The 14,792-nt window shown below is 48.4% G+C and overlaps 5 protein-coding genes across 5 annotated transcripts; 3 read left to right on the top strand and 2 right to left on the bottom strand.

Moving 5' to 3' along the window:
* Nucleotides 1-1,123: 1,123 nt before the first annotated feature.
* On the bottom strand, nt 1,124-3,359 carry BU24DRAFT_426272 (flotillin domain-containing protein). Its single transcript, XM_033528928.1, has 3 exons — nt 3,197-3,359; nt 2,675-3,081; nt 1,124-2,612 (listed from the first exon to the last, which is right to left on the bottom strand). The coding sequence occupies exons 1-3, from the start codon at nt 3,275-3,277 to the stop codon at nt 1,604-1,606; spliced, it is 1,497 nt and encodes a 498-aa protein (XP_033380727.1). The 5' UTR covers nt 3,278-3,359; the 3' UTR covers nt 1,124-1,603.
* A 563-nt stretch (nt 3,360-3,922) lies between these two features.
* On the top strand, nt 3,923-5,312 carry BU24DRAFT_426270 (uncharacterized protein). The gene has a single exon (XM_033528927.1). The coding sequence runs from the start codon at nt 4,405-4,407 to the stop codon at nt 5,110-5,112; it is 708 nt and encodes a 235-aa protein (XP_033380726.1). The 5' UTR covers nt 3,923-4,404; the 3' UTR covers nt 5,113-5,312.
* Nucleotides 5,313-5,621: 309 nt separating this feature from the next.
* Nucleotides 5,622-6,657, bottom strand: BU24DRAFT_276113 (uncharacterized protein). Its single transcript, XM_033522650.1, has one exon. It carries the CDS (start codon nt 6,326-6,328, stop codon nt 5,732-5,734), a length of 597 nt encoding a protein of 198 aa, XP_033380725.1. The 5' UTR covers nt 6,329-6,657; the 3' UTR covers nt 5,622-5,731.
* Nucleotides 6,658-6,780: 123 nt separating this feature from the next.
* Nucleotides 6,781-7,210, top strand: BU24DRAFT_465921 (ubiquinol-cytochrome C reductase; the record flags this gene model as incomplete). The annotated part of the gene is made up of 4 exons (XM_033532316.1): nt 6,781-6,789; nt 6,868-7,001; nt 7,054-7,102; nt 7,157-7,210. 4 exons carry the CDS (start codon nt 6,781-6,783, stop codon nt 7,208-7,210), a joined length of 246 nt encoding a protein of 81 aa, XP_033380724.1.
* Nucleotides 7,211-7,758: 548 nt separating this feature from the next.
* Nucleotides 7,759-14,758, top strand: BU24DRAFT_495411 (RING finger domain-containing protein). Its single transcript, XM_033534123.1, has 2 exons — nt 7,759-14,137; nt 14,192-14,758. The coding sequence occupies exons 1-2, from the start codon at nt 7,944-7,946 to the stop codon at nt 14,457-14,459; spliced, it is 6,462 nt and encodes a 2,153-aa protein (XP_033380723.1). The 5' UTR covers nt 7,759-7,943; the 3' UTR covers nt 14,460-14,758.
* Nucleotides 14,759-14,792: the final 34 nt, after the last annotated feature.

The following is a 14,792-nucleotide window of genomic DNA, read 5'->3' as shown; positions in this document are numbered from 1 at the left end:
TTAATCGATGCTACACTTTTAGTCCACGATTTCTACCCAGTTGAGCGGAGTGCGGCTCTTGCGCTCCTAGGGAATGGCCTCGGCCTGACTCCTTATTTATAGCGGGAACTTGGGAACAATGCAAGAGGCTCTTCGAACACTCTATTTAGCATAAATATCAATTTATTGCAAGTTTTGTGTACTCCTAGATGGGAGGGACTGCGACTGGCTGCAGAATGGCAGCAGTGGGCTTGGAACTACGGCATGAAGACATGGACACAAGTAATTAAGACGGTTGTAAAGCTGTCTTGCTGTAATCTGGTTATTTTTAAGTGTAGCGTGAAAACGCCTTTCTAGTGGGTACTTTGATGAGTTCGATGTAACAGCTTCAGACATTAAACAGCAACCATTTAAGTTCAAAGGAGTGCTGATATACATTATTCTGCTTGCCGCGAACCATCCCCAATTCCTACGTAGAACTAGGTAACTAATCATTCTATGACTACCTGCACCTAAATTACGAACAAAGATGGTTTGGCCTACTAGATTATCTCTGATCGAGATCTTGTTAGTTACAACTCTGCTACAGGCCCTTCGAGCCTTCCGTGTGCTAACGTCCGCTCTACCGTACCCACCGAATGAAGGTGTTGTAGTAGTAGATAAAACGTTAGGACTATCCGCTACACTCACAGGATCGATCAGTGGATGCATATTGAGAGCTACGTTCGAAGCTGCATTGAGCTTTTGCAAGATGACTCTGGGAAATGGGGGGGGGGAAGGTAGTCCCAACAATCGAACACCAAAATGTGAGAGTTGAATCCGTCAGGATAGTTACGAAAATGAAGGCAATGCTTATGTTGGAATATAGCGAAGGAGTCGGTTTGCGTTATAAAGTAATAAAGAGACTCTGAACATGCAAGAGCAGAAAAAAAACCTTTATTCAATGAAAAAATCAAGTTGGCACTGAAAGGAAACATGGGTGTAGTGAACAGGTTCCAATAGCTGTACTCGAAGCTTCAATTGTGGTTGGATTCTGAGTCAATCAGTGAATCATGCCTTCACACAATCTAAATAGAGTAGACCTGGACGTCGTCCCTAGCGGAAATCATACGTAACTGGCATACTCTTCACACCTCGTTTGTAGAACGCCTCCTGTCTACCTTTAATCGATATTGGAAACGTTGGCATAGGAAGAAGACAGTTTGAACTGTACATCTAGAAGCGAGGGTACAAATTGATCTGTGGGATCGCGTTCTGGCTCCGCGGTGTCAGGATAGGCAATACCTTTCGCTCGGGATCTACACGATCTGAGTGGCCCAATATGGACCATATTCAAACGTGTATCGCTTTATCGCAAATAAGCACGGGCAAATGACTGGGAAAATCATAATAACACATTCTATAGGTACATAAGGTACTTTGATGAGAATCTTGATGTAGAGATTAAGTCGACTCCTCTTAGTCCACAGATTATGGAGTAGTGAGAGTTTGAGCAACACTATTCGAGATCGGATGACAGAAACATTGAAGTGGGTATAGATACATCATGTCTAAAAATCAAACAAAGGAAATGTTGATAGCCAGCTGATTTGCAAACCTTTTCTCCGAGTGTCGTTGCTATCCTTTAGGTCAAGGTCTTTGGATTGTGACCGTTCAGCTGCTCTTGTGGCATTTGGGCAAGCCACGAGGGCGGCTGCATCCCGGTCTGATCATGAATCGTGCTGAGAAGTGGTGGGAGAGACTGGAATAAATTCCTGATCGGCGCTGCTGGGTCTGCCGTGCCATCTCCTGGCGAACCTGTGTTCCAAACATTGATCTTAGGCTGCAATCCCTGAATAGCTTTCGCGTTTGCTTGCGCAAGTGACTCATACGTGCCGTCCCGCAGCATGAGGTACTGCAATAGGCCTTGCGGGCCCCCGAGGACGCCAGCCATGTCGCCATATGCCTTTGCCATGGCAGACAGTCCCTCCGCCTCACGTTGTTGAGTGATCAATCGAGCTTCAGCCTCGCGTTCCTGTTTGAAGAAGTTGGCCTCTGCAGCACGTTTGGCAGCATAAAAGTTAGCCTCTGCGTCGCGCTCTTTGGCTTGGTTGCTTGCTTCAGCATCTTTCAGGAGCCGGAAAGCTGCTGCTTCGGCTTCTGCCATCTGTGTAAACTTCTGGCCCTCGGCTGCTTTCTCCTGAGCATACAGTTCGGCATCCGCCTTCTCTTGAGATGACTCCTTGTCGATTTTTGCCTGTGTCACGGTCGTCGCTCGAAGGCGCTCGAGTTCCATGACTGCCTTCTTCTTCTCTACATTGGTATTGAGCTCTGCATCCCGAGCCTCCGCCTCTCTTTGAGCATTGATACGGGCGAGGTTAAGCTCCTTCTCGATGCTGATCTCCTTTTCGGTCAACTTGGCGTCAGCAGTAGCTTTCTCGCCTTTCCTTTCGGTTTCCAATACTGCAGTAGCAGCATGGATCTTTGCCACCTCTTGCTTGGTCTTTCCTTGCTTCTCTGCTTCACCAACCTCACCACGCATGCGTGCATCAGCAACATCAACCTTTGCTTGGTTCAAGGCACCCTCGTGGGCTTTGCGTGACAAGAAGGCAAAGTATTCGGAGCCGGGCGTATCCTGAAGCTCTTTTACGTTGCTAGAATACACGAATCAATATCAAGCATAAAATGTATAGAAGCAGTTGAATAGATTGCTTACCTGTTATAGCAACAAAGTCCAAACTGGTCCAATTCGCTTTGTACTTGTTGTATGACTTTGTCCTTGAAGACTTTGCGCTCACGGAAGAGCTCTTCCATAGTCATAGTGGAAACAATACTGCGTGTTTCTCCCTCTATGATACCTTTGACGATATCTTGTACATGATTGCGGCCAGCTGCAACGGCGACAGCGCCCTTGGATGCAGGTTGAGTAGCTTTGCCATCCGATTCGCCTGTCAGAAGTACGGCATATTTCTCCAATGCCTCCCTAGTGTCTTGAGGGCCGATGGTGAAGACTGCCGGAAGGCTGAATTTCAACTTTTCGATTGTCATTGCTTGGATGTTCATCGAGAAGTCGAAAGGTGTAATGCTTATTTTGGAGACTTTCTGGAATGGGAACAGGAAGGCCTTTGAATAAACGTCGTTAGCAATGTGAAAAACTACAGAGGGAGTGATTGTGTTCACGACCTTGCCGGAAGAAGTGGTGCTCATCAAATTCAGGGGATAAGCATGTCAGACGTACCTTCTTCTTGATGAGTACTTTGTCAATCCCTACACCCGTTATCACGAGGTAGGAATTGGGTTCAGCGACATGGTACCACATTGTGTCGTCGATCAGTCCTTGAAGGGGAGGGTAAGTAGTATCTAGATTATGTTTATTGGGGTAGGCTTTGTGATTTGACGAGGCTGTAACTCTGAGTTGTACAGAGATTAGCTGGTGAGACCAGAAATTGGTTTCACAATCAAGGGAACAAGGAGGAAAGATATATACACGCTCTGGAAGGATTCTTGGAGAGCAGCTTTGACATCGTTTCCAGCCATTAGGGAAGAGTATGACGCTTGGACAAATCCGGCACCGGTCAAGAGCATATTGGTGACTGAAGATGGTTGAAGATGCCGTATAGCCTCAGTGGCCAAACAGGTACGCCTTGGTGTTAGGCAGTCGGGTTTGAACCGTGCGAAGGGGTGATAATATTGTTGACACCATAGATGGGGTGAGCTTCCAAGCAATGCAGACCTAGGTAGTCATGATTGGCTGAGGGAACCGAGCGATCCGCGATAAGTAACCCCAGGATCAGCCTTGCGGGGAGCATGGGGGCATAAGCCACAATATAGTAATTCATTATCCTTGTTAAAGAGAGCTTGTTAACTGCACGTGCTCTATTAAGCCCGGCGCCACTCTGCTTCGGTGACCTAGAAGGAGGCCCATTGCCAGGTACTTGGGTATCGATTATTCGAAGGAGAAGCACATGACATGAAGTGAGTTTGTCTCGGACCTACTTAGTTATGCTGCTCGGGGTGGGCGCAGCACATCCATTTCCGGTTCCTACAATGGTATGCTTCGATTCTTCCGGAATGTTGCCTAGTTTGGCTAGTTCCTATACTAAGGTACACAGTCGGACGGTAAGTCGACATATGCGGTGACCTAACTGAGGCAGCGGACGCCCAACCATGAGTCGAACCTTATCATTGAAGTACCCGTTCATGGGTCAATATATCGGAAAATGCATCCGGCTTAAAGAAGGGATCAGTCTACTCCGCGAGGCTGAATCTGTTTGGAAATCTGCCGACAACAAGCTGGCCTGATGTTGTTCCTACGGTTCCCCCTCTTTTTCCCGCCACCTACTCGTCTACACATTCCCTGTCTCTGTTGATCACTTCGGACCTGATATACCATTGTTACCTATCACAAATCACGTACATCTGAGCATTTCAATTCAACCGTGCAAAATGTCGCAGCACGGAAAGGAAACAGCGTTACCATCCTACGAAGACTCCATTAATGCTGGACTGCCACTCTCTCGGGGTCAACATATTCTCGATAATCTGACACTTGTACGGGCAAAGCACATACGGGCCATCGTTGACAATGCCATCATACCCCTCATCGAAGACCAAGCCCTCCGTGGCATTGCGCAGACCACGATTGTCATGTTACCCTCCGACATCCTCAACTCTAGCTCAGTGACAGAGAAATCAGACTTCAGCTTTGCTACTGAGGATGACGAACATGTGGAGGTCCAAGGATTATCTTCAGAAGAAAAGCCACAGATCATAAGATTGGCAGGACCGCTCAACAAAACCGAATTTTGGAAACCGCCAGCGATTATCAAGGAGCTGGAGCGTGTACTCATGGAAAATCTGATGGTTGGTTCGGGTGGTCCATCTTCAAGCCAATTTCAGCCGAAACCCATAGGTTCGCAAGGGAAACAGCCCAAAAAGGGTTTGCTAGGGCGCATGACAAAGGCATTCCAACGTGAGGAAAGCTCGGTGGAGCAAGATTCCACACTTTACGTTCCCCACCCCGACCCGAATTCAGGACGGGTGACTATTGAAGCTCGGCTCGAGGAGATGTGTTTGAGGACAGTAAATGAGTTTGGGCTTTATGATACGACGTCCAAGCAATGCATCATTATTCGGATAGATGCTGGACACTGATGTAGTATAAAAGAAACAAATAATCCAGGTATTCTGACATCAAGATGATGTTTCAATGACTTCTGTGCAGAACCCTGTCAAGTAGTATAACACCGAGCGCGACTCTATGTAGTGGACGAAGTAAACGTGTGCAAAACCATATGATGCTTCGTGTTTGAAACGTCAGCCATGCGCATTCACCCATTTGATCGTTCTGATATAGCCTCCAAAAATGCCCATCAAGTCAGGAGGCAGCTCTTGCGGATTCATTGGATCAAGAAGAATCACCTGCGTATAATACGCAAGCCTTCAGGATGCGGATATAATGATTCGCCCCGGCCGCAACTGCCACACATGCAGTGGAGAAGAGATAGCATCAGGTTCCGCTTCTACTACATCGGGGGTTGCTGTAAGATATAGTATGTGGTGATGCTATCTAGTCTGTGCGTGAGGTCCATGGGACCAAAGACAACGCGGCTCTTGTGCCGCGCCAGGAAGTAACTTGTAAGTTGGTGGGGAAATGATCTCAAACCAGAAACACTGGTGCCTTCTCAAGGGACAGTTACGGTAAAATGATCAATTCATACAACTCCGCATCAAAGATCTGTTGTGAACAGTTTCGTCCGTAGGTCTGGTGGTATCAGGTTTGAATCTTCTTCTCGCCGCTTGAATCGAATCCAAGCCCTTCTAGTTGCCTAATGAGCTCGTTGATCTTGATGACTTTCTCGAATTGCTCTGGTAGTAGTGCGTCGCCTTTATCTTTCTTGTCCTTCAATTCACGAGCCTGTCTCAACTTTTTGAGCAACTTCTTCGCTTCTTTCTCTTTCTCCAGCTCAGGATCGACTGGTTGAGGGATGTCACCAGTATCTTGAATCTCCTTAGAAGTAGAATTTGCATGTTTCTCTTTGCTTTCCTCCTCTGTCACAGTAGCGGCTGCTTTTCTCCTGGCTTCGCGTCGCTTAGCATTCTTGTTTGCAGTACCGCTAGCTTTGGACGTATCGCTTTCTGTGTTCAGCAACTCGGCACCTGGTACTCCGCCTTTCCCCCTATTCTTCCATGCTTCCGCTGTGCGGTTTTTGTAAACCTCGACGTCTTCGGGAGGACGATAACCAGGTCGCACACGTATTTCTTTCCGTGTAGAGCCATCTGCACGCTTGGAGGCGGGAATATGGCGTTCACCCGACGCGTTGGTCGTAATACCAGATTTGGAGACCGTGGGTGTCTCAATGGTCGGCATCGTGTAGATCGCGAGCTTGTGCAGGGCATGTATGCCTTTAGTATATCGAAGAAACTGGCGATTACCACCCTCTTGGTGAGCCGATGGTGCCTAGCAGCCACACGTCGATCGTTCTGTGGTGAGATCCCACAATAAGTACCTGATGGGGTTTTGTGCGTTGTTCACGTCTGGTAAATGATTTACAGAAGATACGAGTAATATGATGTGTGCACAGCAGTGGGGTCCCTAACGTGTAGACTTAGAGGTAGATTTAGTGTAGTTAGCGGAATCGCCCGGGCCTTGGACCAATCACACGCGACCCATAAGTCGAATTGCCCTGGGCGGCCTCGCGGGTTTTGCAACTTCAACTTCATAACCCGCGCAACTACGATACATCACCTTTCAAGCACCGCCCGCCCGCCCATCCACCCTGTTCTATCTTCCTACATCTCACTGAAACCCAGTCACCAAAAATGGCAGGTGTAAGTCCATTGATCGAATCTAGAGTCCTCTTGCTCTGCCATGCATTGCTAACAATACCATCACTAGCTTGCATCCAGCATCTACAAGCAAGTTTCCTCAGCTACGCAGACAACCTAGATGGAACGATACTGACAGTCAATCGTAGCGTCTTTCTCCGACGGAATACCACCATGCTAGGCACGGTCTTTTTCTCGGCTTTCGCATTGCAACTGTACGTGCTGGAAACCCGATGACGGCGCGACCGTGGGCTAAGACAATATCAGGGCTTTTGATACCGGATCGGATAAAATTTGGGATTCTGTCAACAAGGGTGTAAGTACACATCCCATTCATTCTCGGCGTTCCGGCTGCTGATCTTCGACATAGCGGCAATGGAAGGACATCAAGCAGCGTTACATGGAGCAGTCCGATGAGGAATAAGCATCGATGCGAATGGTCAGAACATAAGCGGGGGAATGAACGAGAGGATCTGCGCAACTGTGGAAGATTTGGCGAACCAACTCGAGGTTCTGATCGCAGCTAGACCCTTGAGATCATGCCCATGTAAACCGTTGTACTCTACAAGAAGGCGTGCAAGTAGCAATGCTGTCTCGGCCTGTCTACTAATAAAACTATCGTGGGTTTCTTTCCCGAATAGTCTTTTCTACTAAGGTGCACATACTATATCTCGAAGTTGATAAAGTCGTGGACGTGTTGGAACTATGTTGAATCAAAGTGAGTACGCAGGCTTGGATCATTGATAGTAAGAAGTACAACAACAACTCAACTGTCGTCTCAGCGTGATATAAATATTCAACCTCTCATAAGCCATTTTCAACTGATATTGCTATTGAAAGCATATAATCCCCATGTGACGATGTCCAGTATCCAAAGTGTGTGGACACGCCGCCAGGAGCCGCTTTTGCCGCGCGGAAGCTATTAATGACGATTATCATTCGCCGCTGCATGATTGACCAGCACCTGCAAGTCTTCGCAACAACGCGACACAGCCCAACCACACTTCTAATCCTCAACCTTTGACAGCTCCGAACGGTGGCCGGTCCACGAGCGCGGGGCATAGAGGCTATTTCCCGATATCTGCACCATTACTCCTTGTCCTCCGCTTCGACAGAACGACCCCGCCTCATCACACTCACCTCTGCCATCGTCCACGATGCTCATTTCTTTACAGGAGCAAAAGCTATGTCAACACCTGCGCGAGCTTCCGCAGCGACATGGGTATGACTTTACCGATGCAGCACGGCGAGAACTTCTCCAAACCCTGTTCCGGGCGCTCGCAGGACATGACGAGTACCTACCATTTCTCTTCCCACGCGGGCATCCAACCGATCCGGAGGCTACTTGGAGCATTCGCGATGCACAGGGCGCTGTAGATGGGGCCGAGTATACGGAAGCAGCACGAGGGAAACCATGCGGGCATATCTTTAAGAGTGGCGAGGCTACTTATCGGTGCAAGACTTGCACCGCGGATGATACTTGCGTGCTGTGCGCTCGCTGCTTTGATGCATCGGACCATGAGGGACACCAAGTTTACGTTAGCGTATCGCCGGGAAATTCGGGATGCTGCGACTGTGGTGACGATGAAGCCTGGGTCCGACCCGTACATTGCAATATTCATTCCGCCGCTCCAGGGCCAGGCTCGAAAGCGGCCGGGAAGGCAAGAGAAGGATCATTACTGCCGGACGAAATTCTTGAGAGCATACGTATGACCATTTCCAGAGCCCTGGACTACCTCATAGACGTATTTTCGTGCTCCCCCGAGCAATTGCGATTGCCCAAAACCGAGCAGTCAATCCTAGAAGATGAGCGGACATCAAGACTCACGTCTAAATGGTACGGCTCGGGTGATCTTCCGGAGGCTAAACCACTTTTTGCCCTGGTTCTATGGAATGATGAGAAACATACAGTCAACGATGTGCGGGATCAGGTTGCTCGAGCTTGTAAACAGAAACAGTCCTTTGGTCTCGCCAAGGCGCACGAAGTCGATGCAGTCGGGCGAAGTACGATCAAAACGTCAGAGAATGTGCCCGAACTTCTCAAAATGGCAAAGATAATCGAAGATATCAAATTGACGGTCACCATTCGTTCAGCTCGAGACACCTTCCGAGAGCAGATGGGAGGTACAATCGTTGAATGGATATCCGACATCGCAGGTTGCAGTGTCGGTGAAGATAACCAAATACTTCGGCGGGTGGTATGCGAAGAATTGCTCAAGCCCTGGCGAGTGGGGAGCGAGGCATCTCACCAGGGCATTGGTGAAGATGGGCTCGACGATCATGAAGTCGAGGAGATGGAGGTCCACATGGGTGGATATCACAGATACATCCAAGTTCAACCACCATTTCAAGCGCAACGAGACCGGCGTCGCAATGCCAATAATGGGGACACTACTGCATCTGATGAAGACGACGAGGAACAGGGAGGCGCCAGAGATGGTGTAGAAGAGATGGACATCGACGATATTTTAAGTCAAGACAACGACGGCGATGTAGAGATGGAACCGTATGAAAGTCCGGATGAGGCACTTGAGATTTCCGAGGCAACTCTAGCGGGCTATCCACCACCACCCCTCCCGCCACAACAACAGTCTCATACCTCTGGGCGACGACGAAACCCAAATCTGACGCCAGCAGACTCTGACAGTGAACCGATGGTCGGGGCACCTGCGCTGAGTCATGTCGAACCGTCGATGCATGTTCCAGAGACCCCCCGTACAAGAGTCCTCCCTCTGCGTCCGTCTCGTCCACAACAGTATTGGCTTGAGAAACCCGAGGGCTATGGGAAGAGATCAGGGGTTCCCGCACATGAAGATATCTGGCAGCGTTTACGCCTCGACCACTTGATACTTTACGATCTCAGAATGTGGAAAAGTCTGCGCATAGGCGTGAGAGATGTCTTTATCAGCACTGTGGTCACAATCCCACAGTTCAAGCGGCTATTGGGACTAAGGTTTGCAGGTGTATATACAGCACTGGCTCAGCTATATCTCATCGCGGATCGTGAGCCGGATCACTCCATCATCAACCTTTCGCTGCAGATGCTCACAACCCCATCAATAACCGCCGAGATAGTTGAACGCGGCAATTTCCTGACAAATCTTATGGCCATCCTGTATACATTCCTGACCACCCGTCAAGTAGGGTATCCGTGGAATGTCGACCCCAAGGCCACACTTGCGTTTGAACAAGGTGCTGTCACCAATCGACGCATGTACCATTTCTTCCTCGATATGAAATATCTACTTGGGTCTGACCACGTTCAAGAGCGCATAAGGGAAGAGGGTCGTTACATTCTACAATTCCTTGATCTCGTCAAGCTCCATCAAGGGATATGTCCAAACGTACGTGCGGTTGGCGAACATCTGGAATATGAGACGGAAGCCTGGATTAGTGCGTCTCTGATCACTCGTGAGATAAATAAGCTTTGTCGACAGTTCTCTGAAGCTTTCACGTGGCGGAGTGACGAAGATCCCACAAGCATTCGGCGTGCCATTCGTGCGAGTGCTCAAGTCACTATCATCAATTCAATAGGTTCAGAGCGTCATCGCTTCGATCAAACAGAGCTCAAGACAGAAACGAGGTTCAAAAACCTTGAGGTGTTCGAGTTCGATGCGGAACCGGCAACATATTTGGGGCCTACATACAAGATCGTGGATTACGTTGTGTCCAAAGAACCCATGAGTTTCCACCATGCTCTTCACTATACGCTTTCGTGGTTATTAGATCGAGCGCGTAGTATGCCTCGAGACCATTTACTGGGCTTGCTGCTGTTTTCGCACTCAGAACTCCAGGATCCGAACTCACCGCTAGCCGTCAATATTCCTGACTTCTCCTCGACTGAATACCTGCTCGCACTTTTCGACTTCCCTCTCAGGGTATGCGCCTGGTTAGCCCAGATGAGGGCAGGGATCTGGGTCAGAAACGGCATCACTTTGCGTCATCAGATGACTCAATACAGAAGTGTTTCGCAACGCGATGTCTCATATCAGCGAGATATCTTTCTCCTGCAGACAGCACTGGTTATATGCGAGCCAGCAGTATTCTTGGCCACAATGATTGACCGTTACGGAATCTTAGGCTGGATGAGCGGAGCATACAACAACAACAATCAACATGGAATTGAAGACAGCCACACCTTGGATGTTGTTGAGGACTTTGTGCATCTGCTGATAATTCTTCTCACCGACCGTACGTCTCTAGTTCCCGTCGATGATGACATGGATACACAGACAGCGACAATGCGCAGAGACATTGCTCACGTACTCTGCTTCAAGCCGCTTTCCTTTTCTGATATGACGAGCCGCTTGTGCGACAAAGTTCAGAGCGCGGACGAATTTTCCGACGTTCTTTCTGAAATGACAAATTTCAGACCACCTGAGGGGTTGTCAGATACTGGCACATTTGAGCTGAAAGAACAGTATATTGAGCTCATCGACCCGTACATACACCACTACAACCGAAACCAACGCGAGGAAGCTGAAACGATTTACAAGAATCACATGGCCAAGAAAACTGGAAAGGCGCCTAGTGACATCGTTTTCGAACCAAAGCTTCGGTCGATCCCTGATGGTCTTTTCAAGGACCTCTCTGGCTTCACCAGAACTTCACTTTTCACTCAGATCATATACTACCTACTAGGCTATGCGATCGTCGCCCCTACTGCAACACCAAGCATTCCGATAACGCGAGTAGAAACATATCTTCAGTTCGTTTTACAACTACTACTTGTAGCAATTCTCGAAGATAATTCGGAGCAAAAATCTTGGGACGAAACAGGCTCGAATTCTCTAGTTACAGCTATCCTCACTAAGCACGCAAATGTCGGCCTTCCTGGTCATCCCACTATTCTTTCAATTCTGAAAACACTATTGGAAAAGGAAGAGTTCCGATCTTGCGAACCGAAAATAACGTTGATTCTTCACCGTTCCAAGCAGCGCCAGCAAAGTATTTTTATAATAGCGTCAGAGTCTCTTCACATGCCGACCGACAGAATGGACACTGCTTCACCTGCCTCGGTGACTGTGCACGAGAAGGAATTGAAGAAGAAGCAGGCGTTGGAAAGACAGGCACGAGTTATGGCGTCTTTCAAAGAACAACAAGGAAAATTCATGGCCAGCCAAGATTTCGACTGGGGAGGGGAGGATTTCAGTGATCTAGAAGATGAAGCCAGTGGAACCGCGACTGAAGAAGAGAAAGTCATAAAATATCCGTGCGGGACTTGTATTCTGTGCCAGGAGGAGACGAATGATCTGCGCCTCTACGGCACGTTTGGATTCGTCTCTGAAAGCACAATTCTTAGGGTTACAGATGTCCAAGACGACGACTGGGTCAACGAGGTTCAGCAGACCCCTGAAAATCTGGATCGTTCAGCTGACGGTATCCGGCCGTTTGGAGTAGCCAGTAGAAACAGGCGTACAGTCATCAAGGTGACTTCCACCGGGGACAGCATAGTCACGGAGCGACAAGATCTGGGGCGCGGGTTTCCCTGTGCCCAGACTAGACGGGGCCCAGTGACTACGGGATGCGGGCATATCATGCACTACAGCTGTTTTGAGGTGTATTTGCAAGCGACACAAAGACGACATGTCAGCCAAATTGCACGGAATCACCCTGAACGTCCAGAATTCAAAGAATTCATGTGCCCCCTCTGTAAAGCGCTAGGCAATATTTTCCTGCCCATCATTTGGAAAGGACAGAAAATTGCCTATCCGGGTTCTTTGAGCACACAGACATCGTTTGAAGATTGGATAAGTTCACAAGTAGCCGAGCACATTACACAGCCAAGTCAGAAGCAAGAGGACCAACACGCGGATATTCCTTCCACGTTCACGCAACAGCACAGAGCACTGTATAAATATGCATCTCAGGACTTTATACTTCCGGTCGCGTCTCGACTGCCAGAGATGGTGAAATCTACTTTCACCAACATACCAGCTTCTCAACCACCCGTTCAACACCGTTTCCAAGTCCCAGCTTTCCTTCAAATTCAAAATGAAGATCAGCCAGGTTCGATTGTCCCTCCGTCCGAATCAAGCCCTACGACTACCCAGAACTTTCCAATATTGGAACTTCTAAGAATCTATCAACGCTTGAGAGACACATTCCGTGTCAACTCAATTCACTCCACCTTCTCTTACCCAGCCCTCATATCAAACGCTTCTGAGGATCTCATTTATACTGATGCGCTAGCAAATGCTCTCGGCTATTCTATTTCTGCCATTGAAATTGCTCAACGAGGGGTACAATCGGAATCGATGAAAGGCACTTTACTCGATAAGATATCTCCCCAGTCTCTGACCCATCTGCGCATCTTTTCAGAAACTATCACTTCATATATTGCCATCGGGAGTTTGCGGAATCAAGGCTCAGGCAAGACCATGGCGGAATATCTAGAAACCCAGGCTCGACAACTTCACCAGCTTTTCATTGGGCATCCGAATATTTTCGATCCAAGCACGTTACCGTACGACTTGAAAGGAATACCCCCTCTTCTGCTTCAGGACCCTTTCATCTTCCTCTCGGAGTGCTCTGCTTGCGTTGTTCCCGCCCTGGAACTGGACATTCACCACATCATGCGTGTCTGTTACATCGCAGAACTGGTCCGAGTTGCATTGGCTTTCACAACTGAACGAACGGCAGTAATAGCACCGGATAAAGACCAAGAATGGGAACAACTTGATGTTTCTGACCAAACGGCCAAGACCAGCTTCACCGACCAAGAAGCACATAACATGCTTTTATTCGTCACCTGCGTATTCGATGTTGCGCGCGCAGACAACACGGAAGTCTGCCTGGACCTCGACACTTTGAAGATCCCTCCATCATTCATGGCACCCCATTACATGTCTTATATCTATAAGATGATGTCAACGTATGCCTTGTCATTCATCCGGAAGTCGGCAATCCTCATGCATGTTCGTTATGGTGTAGATCTTCCCCATATACCCTTCGATCAGGTAGATCGACCAGAGCTTGACCGACTATCATCCTTACTCAAGCTTCCTTCGTTGCATGAGTTATTTGCATCTTTTGGTGAACAGTCTGCTGCAGGTCATGCTACACGCTCAATGGTAGCCGGATGGATACGCCACTGGGCTTGGGCACGGGAGGGAAGACAGCGATCTCAAACATCGATATCACTGTCACATCCGGCAATATTTGAGCTGGTTGGGCTACCTAAGAATTATGATGCCCTCACCGACGAGGCTATACGGAGAAAGTGCCCAACTACTGGAAGAGAGCTTACCGACCCATGCGTTTGTCTTTTCTGTGGAGAGATCATGTGCAGTCAAGGTGTCTGTTGCATGACCGATAAGAATAAGGGCGGCTGCAACAAACACCAACTAAAGTAAGTCAAATCTCATGCCGAAACCATGACCATAGCTAACCTAGTGAATCTTAGATGCGGTGGTAACATCGGACTCTTCATCAACATACGCAAGTGTATGGTTTTGTTCCTCAATCAGAACAACGGGACTTGGGCAGTCGCCCCCTATCTGGATAAGCATGGGGAAGTCGATCCTACATTAAGGAGACACCATCAATTATTCTTGAATCCAAAACGCTATGATGTTCTGCTGAGGAAGGTCTGGCTCGAAGGCGGTATTCAGAGTTTAATCGCCCGCCGATTAGAGGGAGACATTAACAATGGAGGGTGGGAGACCTTGTAGTCTCATGGGGATGGGTGTATCAAACAACGGTAGCCTTGCACCAATCCTGCTGCCAGTATTGCTGTTCACGCAAGTAAAAGTGACGTCGCACGACGTTCTACTCTTCATCAATTTAGCTCATAACTCTCTGGCGAGTGAATTAGCTACAACATTTCAGAAGGAAATGTACGGAGTATCTTATGAACGAATTTCTACCGGTGGGGTGATATCTGATGTTTCATTCCACCCTCCCACCCTCTGTGCCTCCATAACTATTTGCAGTCGAACCACCATTGACCAATGGGAGCGATCGAACACCGAAAGCAAGTGCACGGTCCACCTGTACAGATTTTT

The sequence above is a fragment of the Aaosphaeria arxii genome, assembly GCF_010015735.1.
Source record: "Aaosphaeria arxii CBS 175.79 unplaced genomic scaffold BU24scaffold_8, whole genome shotgun sequence".
NCBI lineage: Eukaryota > Fungi > Ascomycota > Dothideomycetes > Pleosporales > Aaosphaeria > Aaosphaeria arxii.
This window is presented reverse-complemented; position numbering and strand designations above follow the sequence as displayed.